Consider the following 10,980-nt stretch of genomic DNA (forward strand, 5'->3'; position numbering starts at 1 on the left):
TAATATTGGCAACTGTTTAATTCTAAGAAATTAAGATAAAGTGGTTAACTGTCCAATTAGAATCTTTAAGAAAAAAAAAAAGTATTCAAGTCATAGAATATTTAGACTGAAAAAATATAAATGAAAAAAAAATAATTCCTTCACTTCAAAATAAGAACTACACATTTCCTTCAAACTAATATGAAAATTATCTCAAAATTCAAACTAAGAAAATTTGTAATTTTTACAATAATATTCTGCTTGATGAAAGAAACAATCGTTAGCCAATAGTGTATATTTCACTGTTAATCTATGAGAAAGCAGAAATAAATTACCTGTACAGATTCACATGTCATCAATGGTTCTGACAATGCTGCTTCAGAAGTACTCTCATTGTCATTAGTGATGACATGGTCTTGCTTAGGTTGTAACTTAAGAATTTCTGAACTTTTATGTTCAACAGGTCCTTCTTCATCACTGGAAACAACAACTAAAAAGGAAAAATCATTCTTTAAATGTATCACAATAATCACACATCAAACAGAAAACTTTCCAATTGAAGCAACATATCCCTTCATAATACCATTAAAATTTAATCATCTAACTTTGTTCAACTTAGAAACTGGACTACCATTCATTATCTGATTTATACTAGTTAAATGCAATATTCCATATCACTGCTATTATTTAGCAGTTACCTACAACCTCACCTTCTGGAGGATCAAGACATTTAAAAATGGATAAAGACATGAGGAGAACTTAGGAACAAGTTCTAGTTAGAATAATAAAAATCTATTATGCCACCACTCTAAATTGTACTGTAACTCCGGTTACATTCAGTTTCTTCCAGAAGGAAGCAATGGATGGCTAAGAGAAGATGTGGGAGACTATTCACTGTATATCCTTTAAAACCTTTTTTTGAACCATGTGAGTGTACCAAACACTTGCAAATAAATCCAAATTAATGACCATAATTATATAGCACTCAAATTCTGCACTTCAGCTTCATCAACCAAAATGTCAATAATAATGGTCCTTCCAGAATCCTTTTAAAAACTACTGAGCTGGGGCCCCTGGGTGGCTCAGTCAGTTAAGCACCTGACTCTTGATTCTGCTTCAGTTCATGCTCTCATGCACACTTGAGATCTGAACCACACTTGAGATCTGAACGCACAGTGCCAAGCCTGCTTAGGATTCTCTCTCTCCCTCTCTCTCTCCATCCCCTGCTTGTTCATTCTATCTCAAGTTCATTCTATCTCAAGCACGTGTGCATGCACATTTGCTCTATCAAAATAAAATAAATAAACTTAAAAAAATAAAATAAAAAATAAAAACTACTGAGAAGATGAATGACAGTTCACCATTGTAAAAAAAAAAAAAAAAAAAAAAAAAAAAAAAAAAACTCCTGCCTTCAAGTAATCCACTGTTTACCTAAATTAATACTACAACAAAGTCCCAAAACTCCAGGTCTTTTTTTTTCCTCAAGTTAATATATTCCACAGTGATGTTACAAACAGCTTATTGCCTCGGAAAAATTTGTTTGAGAGGAGAAACAGAACAACTAACTAAAGCAGAGAAAATTAAAAGATACTACAATCCTACTGTTACTTACTTGGTTCAACGGATACCAAAGACTGGTTCCCTTCACTGTGTTCACTTAAAGCAGGCTTTTCTATTACATTCAACTCACTCTCATTCTTCTCAACCAGGGTAGAATTCCCCATGGAATCAGTGGAACTAGAGCTCTCAAAAGTTTCAGTGGCTGAAGAGTCAGAGGTACTTTTGGGAGCAGCACTCAAAGCCAACTCCTGACTATCAAGTGAGGATAGTTTAGCAAAATCACTTTCTATAGGTTCAGGTGTAATTTCTTCAAGCACTTTTGAGTCTTGATGATAGTTTTCACTTGACTTTTTAAACTCGGCAGATACTGTAGAGTCATTTTCTTGTTTTATCTGAACAGAAATAAATGCACACAAAAAATTGGTACTTTTCAAATTTGGCTAAAGAATTTTTTAAAGTTTGAATTCCTAAAGAAGAATATAAATGTAAAAACATTATACAGGGACAGAAAACTACACAATTATACTATATTACTCTTGCCAGGGAGTAAAAAGTACTTTTCCCAAGTAAAAAGATAGAGAGTTGGTCTGTCCAATCAAATACTCAAACATTTTTTTTTAAAAGGCCAGGATATGGAAATTCCCATACGTATTTACAAGTGGTTTAGATGGTCTCCCACAAACTAAGTCAACTTAGAATAAGAGGAACTTTTCTTTTACAATTTTATTTTGCAAAAGTAATGAGGCCATATGACATCATGTGATTTCATTAACAAAAGCAAAAAATTAAAACTTAGGAAAACAATATGAAAAACTATTCATCAATCACTGCCGTCACACTGCTATTACCATTTAAATCTAAATCATGTTTATAACTCAAAGGTCCTGAAAAGTCCTGAAAGGCCTTGTGAATCAAAGGAGTAAAAAAATTATCTTCTTATACTTTTATTAACTGTATACTAAGTTTTGAAAATAGGTAATGTGTGCATGAAGTATCATAATTCTTTATATGCAACAAACTCCCTAAACTCTAGGCAGAGAAAGGCTTCAAGAAGTTGGCAAGTAAATTACTACTGATAAAAGAAATCTGGTAGTACTTTTACAAAGCATATGAAAAAGCAATTGACTGTACAGTATGGATAGAGTATTAATAGTTTTTGTTAAAATAAGAGAAAATAAAACAAGTCTGATGGATAAATACCAAACTACTAAGTAAGGAGTGGTATCAAAGAAGGAACATATTTATTTTTTTTACTTGTTCATATTTTAAATTTGCTCTAATAACTATATTACTGAAAAAAGTTTCATTTAAATTATTTTTTAAAAATCAAAGAATTAAAAAATTGCCAAAAAAAAGAAAGAAATCTGATGACAAAAGCAGAAAGCTGTAAGAGCAATATCTAATTCATAGTCAATTCATTTTTATCATAGCATAAATTATTTCACATGATATCTAAATACCTATACTTACTATCTGTTCTGCTGACTCATACAAAGAAGAAGTAGAATTATGACAATCAGGTAAATTACTTCTAAGCCTTTTCTTTCTCTTCCTGGAAGTCAGAGTGGGTTCCATTTTTGAATCAGAAAATGTATCATCCTCATTTTTGCTCCCCTCTTCAAGATGATCACAACCTCTACTTCCACTACTGAGGTCTTAAAAAACAAAAGAGACATAAATATGGCCAAAAAGTACAGAAAGAATCCCTTTTAGAAGAGCTCAAATAAGCATCATCAAAATTGCTACACAACTTTTAAAACTAATTTAAAACAAAGTTCCCTTGGACATGAATATAAAGAAATACCCTATTTTAAACTGCATCGACAAAATAAATGTTCATTGTACGATAATGAATGAGGAAAACATAAAAAGGGAGTATTCTTTAGTAACCAAAGCAAAGCAATCAAAACATGTTTTGTTTTGTTCTTGCTATAATTACATTTGACTGTAATACAAAAAGAATGGTGGGGGGGAGGGGTGTTAATAAAATTTGGAAAATTCCAATCTTAAAATGTTTTGATAATTCATTGTGACTTTAGAAATTAGTTGTCTTTTTAAAATTTAAGTGTTACATACATGTATGTACTTTGTAAGTGAAAAAGAACAATAATTACAAAGAGTATTAGTCACTATCAATTTGTTTGTTTCTTCTTTTTAAAACTCAAGATCTCGCTTTAAGTGTCCAATAAGTCTACTAAATGCTCCATTTTTTTTAATCAACAAAGCATTATTTAAAACCCATGTCAATTATTACTAAAAATGTTTAGTATTTCAGTTAGCAAATATACGCAGTATACAAAAATACCTTCCAAAAAGCTCTACCTAACCAACTGAAGATTATCCTGAATTATATTTCTTTCCGAATCTATATAAGTACCAACCCAAAGTTTATGTAAACAAAATCACAAAGCAGCTTCCTTGAACTCCTAACTGATAATTTATGTAACACTGGGCCTGACCTCTCCATTCACTCAAAGTTCTTCAATACTACCCACCTTCTCTTCAGACTATTCTTGCTTATTCTAGCTTCACAGAAACCTAATAGCTAACATTCATTATATCTGTCATTGCTTAAAAGGTAGGCAGTGGGGCATGATTGAGGCAAAACTCCGAGATGATCAACAGTTTTCCAATTTGCAGGGCACCTGGGTGGCTGGGTCAGCTAAGCATCTGACACTTCATATTAGCTCAGGTCTTGATCTCAGGGTCATGAGTTCAAACCCTGCATTGGGCTCCATGCTGGGAGCAGAGCCTACTTAAAAACAAGAATAAAAAGAAGAGTCTTCCAATTGCCAGAAAAAACATTCTTCACTCTCCCAAAAATTAAAATCTCCTCCTAAATAATCAACACAATATTTTGAAAAGCACAATATTTTTTTGTAATTTTGTAAAGGTAGTCAAATATAATTTCTACATATAAATAAATCAAATTACAATTTCTAAAGATAAATACTACAGCAAAAAGATTGAGAAAATAAAAGGGGCTTGAGAAAAACCCTACTATATAAGAGTTTTCCTCTTTCAGTTTATTTACTATTCATAAGACTATACCATGGGAAACAAGAATAAATGTATTAGATAGAGCTTGCCATTGTAAAAATGGGATTCTGCCTACATAACATATACAATTTAACTTGCTAGTACATAAAAGTGACAAATTCCTGTAAACAAAATATTAAATATTTCCAATATAGGGGTGCCTCACTGGCTCAGCTGGTAAAGCATACAACTGATCTCAGGGTTGTGAGTTTGAACCCCATGTTGGGTACAGAGTTACTTCAAAATAAAACCTTTAAGGGGCACATGGGTGACTCAGTCAGTTGAGCACAGTACTTCAGCTCAGATCATGACTTCATGGTTCTTGAGTTTGAGCCCTGCATCAGGCTCACTGTTGTCAGTGCAGAGCCAGCTTCAGATCCTCTGTCCCTCTCTCTATGTCCTTCCCTCACTTGTGCACGCATGCGCTCTCTCTCTCAAAAATAAACATTTAAAAATAAATAAAACCTTTAAAATATATTTTTCCCCAATACATTATTTTCATAAAAGCTAATTCCACAAGACAAACTTAATATACCACAAAAGAAGGGCACACCTGGAGTTTAATTCAGAATTCCCATTAATTTATGGGCTTATATTAAAAAACTGATACTGGACACAATTATCTGTAGTATGGAAACATGATGAGTTTCAATAGTTTCAATAGTCACTTTTCTTAACAACACTTTATCTCTGAAAAGAACCTCCAGAGTAGGTACTAAGAAACTATGAAGTGTTTCTTTTATTATGCATTTTTTCACTGTGACTTTGGAGAATTACTAAAGGACGTAAATCAGAAAGCTTTTTATTTAACTATTTCTACTCTATCTAGGAAATCAGTGGAATGTGAGGGTTTAACAGTACCTTAATAGTATGTGAACTGAGCCAACTTACACAAATACTTTTTATTTGGTAATTAATGAGAATTATTTCTGGGAAAAGTACAATCCATAAGAAAATAAATGTCTTTCATTTTATGCAGCTAGTGCTTAGTAGCTAATTGAAAGATTATGTCTAGGGGCGCCTGGGTGGCTTGGTCAGTTAAGCGTCCGACTTCAGCTCAGCTCATGATCTCACCGGTCCGTGAGTTCGAGCCCCTCGTCGGGCTTTGTGTTGACAGCTCAGAGCCTGGAGTCTGTTTCCGATTCTGTGTCTCCCTCTCTCTCTGCCCCTCCCCTGTTCATGCTCTGTCTCTCTCTGTCTCAAAAATAAATAAACGTTAAAAAAGAAAAAAAGAAAAAAAAAAAAGAAAGATTATGTCTACACAGTTAAAATGCTTTCTCCAGATTGCCCTCATATGAGTTGAAGCTGGTTATTAGTCTAGTTTCTTTTTAAGTTTTCCTCCTGTATGAAAAAAACTACTAAAAATTGTAAATAGCTGTGTTTCAAATAATGTGCAAAGAATTATTGCATAGTGCCATTGCAGAGGCATTTTTTCTCATGAATAGTTTCTGAAATCATTCAGAAAACAAAGATCTCAACCAGTTTTAAGTGATCGTGGGGGCCTGGGTGGCTCAGTCAATTAAACGTCTGACTCTTGGTTTTGTCTGAGGTCATGATCTCATGGTTTGTGAGTTTGAGCCCGGCATCGGGCTCCACACTGGCAGTGTGGAGGCTGCTTGGGATTCTATCTCCTCTCTCTCTGCTCATCCTTCACTTTCTCCCTCTTTCTCTCTCTCTCAAAATAAATAAACTTAAAAAAAAAAAAAAAAGCAATCAGTAATCCAAGAGATCCCTGAAGATATGTGTTCCACAAGATGTGACTAATGTAGTTAAGTGTTTTGGTGCAAAATTTTGTAAATTATTTTAAAATCTTAAAAGAAAGACAAAAAGGAGAAAAATCAATTAATTAACCCTACACATGCAAGGAGGCCTAAAAAGAATGTTCAGAAGTCTGGGATGTATTTACTTTTAAATTTGCTAATAGTGGCTTGTAAAGGCATCATCCTACAGTTGAGAGAAATTCTAATGAATAAAGAATGTATGCCATAGGAGGATAGACAGTGGGAAGCTAAGAATAATAATCAAATTAGCAGTAATATCAATTATTACCAGACATATCCATGGAAATAATACTTACAAATAGCTAAACTAGCATTATAATTGTATAGCTGTATGCCCAGCCCCAATAACAAAAAAGAAATGATAGTCAAATGTAACTTATAGATTCAGTAAATAAATCAAGAAATGAATACTATAGTGTACAAATAGTAAACTTCGCAATTTCCTTTGTGTTGCTAAATAATCTCCCTTTACTTTCACAGATCCTTTAAATGTAAGATTAAATAAAGTTAACTATAACTTAAAAATTATTATAAATGCAAAAGACAAAAATTCAAATGACAAAAATTTTCTAGTGTTCACAAACCTTTAGCTTGAGCATCAGACATTACAAGAGAAATGCCATCATCATCTCTTCGCTTTTCTTTAGTGTGTGAGGCTTGCTTTGCATAATTATTATCTACAGTCTTACTTGGTTGTGAATCCCTGCAAAAGAAAGTAATATTACACTCAATTCTTCTATGTCTAAATGAATTAAGAAGTCAATTGATATATATATACAAGATAAAAATCCAGTTGGTTAAAAATACAGTCCCATATAGCAGAGTATATGATCTGAACAAAAGAAAGAATATTGAAATAATATTTGAGAAGTAAGTTCTCATCCCTACTCTACTATAAATTCTCCCTATTTCTTTGGGGGGGAAAACACATGGATACCACAGAAATGGGCACATGCAAAATGAACAAAAGAATAATAAGAGTATTTAAATACATCAAAGAAGTTTAAAAAGTAAAAATTCCATGGACAGAAGTACATGATAAGTGCATCTATACATAATCAAAAAATAATAACCCGGGGCACATGGGTGACTCAGGTAAGCATCCGTCTTCGACTCAGGTCATGATCTCACAATTTGTAAGTTCGAGCCCCACGTCGGACTCTGTGCTAACAGCTCAGAGCTGGAAGCCTGTTTCAGATTCTGTCTCATTCTCTGTCTGCCCCTCACCAACTTGTGCTCTCTGTCTCTCAAAAATAAATAAATGTAAAAAAAAAAAAAATTTCTTTTTATCAAAAAATTTATCAATTTTTTTTTTTTTTTTTTTTTTTTTTTTACATAATAACCCAGAGGAGCCTGGGTGGCTCAGTCAGTTAAGCAACTAACTCAACGTCAGCTCAGGTCATGATCTCACAGTTTGTGGGACTGAGCTCCACAATGACAGCACAGAGCCTGCTTGGGATCCTCTCTCTCCCTCTCTTTCTGCCCTCTCCCACTCACACACATGCATGTGTGCTGTCTCAAAATAATTAACTTTAAAAATAATAATAATAACCCAAAGGACTTGTTAATATGTTCCAAGCATGGTTCATATATCAACAGTTAGGTATAAAATAAAGTTTGGAGTGTGATAACAAATTTTACCTATAGAATGAATAATTTAAAATATAGGGTACTAGGTTAAATATATAAAATATAAGGTGTGTGAAAAACAAGTTTTGGAAGGACAAGCCCAACATCACCATTAATGAAAACTTAGTAAAGGATTTCAATACCCCACTTTCAGCAATGGATAAATCATCCAGACCAAACAATCAAAAAGAAAACACTGTACTAAAAGCATACATTAAACTAAATTGACCTAATATGCATTTATAGAACATGCCATCCAATAGCACCAGAATACACAATTCTCAAGTGCACACAGAACATTCATAATCATAGGATAACTATAAATCATATGGAAGGCCACAAAAACAGTTGTAGCAAATTTAAGAAAATTTAAGTCATACTAAGTATCTTTAACCACAATAGTATTAAAATAAAAACCAAAACAGGAGGAAAAAGCTAGAATATTCACAAATACATGGAGATTAACTAATAAATTCCTGAACAAACAATTTGTCAAAGAAGAAATTGAGGCACGCCTGGGTGGCTAGGTTAGTTAAGTGTCCAACTCTTGGTTTGAGATCAGGTCATGACCTTACAGTTCATGAGTTCGAGCCCTGCGTCAGGCTCTGCACTGACAGCATGGAGTCTCCTTGGGATTCTGTCTCCCTATTTCTCTGCCCCTCCCTTACTCACTTTCTCTGTTTCTCTCAAAAATAAATAAATATTAAAAAAGAATATCAAAAAGGAGACCAAAAAATATCTTGAAGCTATTAAAAATTTAAGCACAATATATCAAAACTTAGTGAATGCTGCAAAAACAGGTCTAAGAGGGAAATCTGTAATAATAAAAGCCTACATTAAGAAACAAGAAATCCAATAAACAACCTTACTTTACACATTAAAAAACAGAAAAGGAAGAACTAAGCCCAAAGTTAGCAGAAAGAAAGGAATAACAAAGATCAGAACATAAATAATGAAAACCAGAAAAACAATAGAAAAGATCAACACAAGAGCTAGTGTTTTGAAAAGACAAACAAAATATCCAAAGCTTTTGCTAAACAAACTAGAAAAAGAAGACTTAAATAAATAAAGAAATGAAATAGGAAACATTAAAATTGATACCACACTAATATACAGGATCAAGAGACTACTACGAAATAATCATATGCCAACAAATTGGATAACCTAAATGAAATGGGTAAGTAACTAGAAATATACAACCTACCAAGACTGAATCATGAAAAAAAGGAAAATCTGAATGGTTCGATAAGGAGTAAGCAGATTGAATTAATAATCAAAAACCTCCCAAGGAGCCTGGGTGGCTCAGTCAGTTAAGCATCCAACTTCTGCTCAGGTCATAATCTTGCAGTTCATAAATTCAAGCCCCGTGCTAGACTCTGTGCTGACAGCTCAGAGGCTGGAACCTGCTTTGGATTCTGTGTCTCCCTCTCTCTCTGCCCCTCCCCTGCTTGTACTCTGTCACTCTCTCTCTCTCTCTAAAAATAAACATTAATAATTAAAAACCTCCCAATACAAAAAACCCCAGGACTAGATAGTTTCCATGGTAATTCTACAAACAATTAAAGAAGTAATCCCAATCTTTCTCAAACTCTTCCAAAAAACTGAAGAGGGAATACTCCTAAAATCATTTTATTGGGTCATCATCACCCTGATACCAAAGCCAGATAAGGACACTACAAGAAAAGAAAACTATATACCAATATGCCTGATGCATATAGATGCAAACATTTTTAACAAAGTATTAGGAAACCAAATTCAGTAATACATTAAAAGGATCATACACCGGGGCGCCTGGGTGGCGCAGTCGGTTAAGCGTCCGACTTCAGCCAGGTCACGATCTCGCGGTCTGTGAGTTCGAGCCCCGGGTCAGGCTCTGGGCTGATGGCTCGGAGCCTGGAGCCTGTTTCTGATTCTGTGTCTCCCTCTCTCTCTGCCCCTCCCCCGTTCATGCTCTGTCTCTCTCTGTCCCAAAAATAAATAAAAAAAAAAAAAAAAAAAACAAACGTTGAAAAAAAGGATCATACACCATGATCAAGTGGGAATTATTCCAGGGATGCAAGGATGATTCAATATCCACGAATCAATGTGGGACACCACATTAACAGAATGAAACATTAAAAGGATCTGATCACTCCATACATGTAGAAAATGCACCCGACAAAGTTCAGTATCTTTTATGATAAAACTCTCACCAAACTGGGTATATAAGGAATGCATGTCAATATAATAAAGGTCAATAAAACCAACCCACATCTAATATCATAATCAATAGTAAAAGATTAAAAGTTTTTCTTCTAAGATGAGGAACAGGACAAGGGTGCTCATTCTCACCACTCTTATTCAACACAGTACTAAAAATCCTAGCCAGCACAATTAGGTAAGAAAAAGAAATAAAAGGCATTCAAAAGCATTAATTGCCATTATATGCAGATGATATGATTTTATATATAGAACGCTCCCTCCCCCCCAAAAAAAAAAACACCAAAAAACTTTTAAAATAAAAAAAAATTCAGTAAAGTTGCAGGATACAAAATCAATACACAAAACTCAGCTGCTTTTCTATACACTAACAGTGAACTAGCAGAAAGAGAAATTAAGAAAACAATCTCATTTACAATTGTATTAAAAAGAATAAAATACCTAGGAAAAATATAGCCAAGGAAAAAAAAGAACTATACACAAAAACCTTAAGGCACTGATGGAAAACAAAACAAAACAAAACAAAACAAAAAACCACCACAAAGATGATAGAAATAAATTGAAAGACATTCCACACTCATGGATGGGAAGAATTAAGAGTGTTAAAATGTCCACCATACACAAAGCAACCTAAGATTCAATGCAATCCCTACCAACATTCCAATGCCCTTTTTCATAGAAATAAAATTATCTTAAAATCTGTACGTAACCACCAAAGACCCCAAATAGACAAAGAAATCTTCAGAAAGAACAACAAAGCTGGGATCATCACACTTCCTGATTTTAAACTACA

General features: G+C 33.6%; 1 protein-coding gene across 7 annotated transcripts in view; it reads right to left on the reverse strand.

Moving 5' to 3' along the window:
* SENP7 (SUMO specific peptidase 7) overlaps positions 1-10,980 on the reverse strand; it is a 149,226-nt gene that overhangs the window by 39,753 nt on the left and 98,493 nt on the right. For all 7 annotated transcript variants that reach the window (XM_019448229.2, XM_019448231.2, XM_019448230.2 and 4 more), the window contains 4 exons: positions 6,944-7,062; positions 3,010-3,194; positions 1,592-1,931; positions 315-469 (listed from right to left, as the gene is read on the reverse strand). In XM_019448229.2, the coding sequence (XP_019303774.2) occupies positions 315-469; positions 1,592-1,931; positions 3,010-3,194; positions 6,944-7,062 (799 nt within the window). The remainder of the gene's footprint in view (positions 1-314; positions 470-1,591; positions 1,932-3,009; positions 3,195-6,943; positions 7,063-10,980) is intronic.

Source organism: Panthera pardus, unplaced genomic scaffold (assembly GCF_024362965.1).
Source record: "Panthera pardus isolate Hobbes unplaced genomic scaffold, ASM2436296v1 HiC_scaffold_16, whole genome shotgun sequence".
Classification (NCBI taxonomy): Eukaryota; Metazoa; Chordata; class Mammalia; order Carnivora; family Felidae; genus Panthera; species Panthera pardus.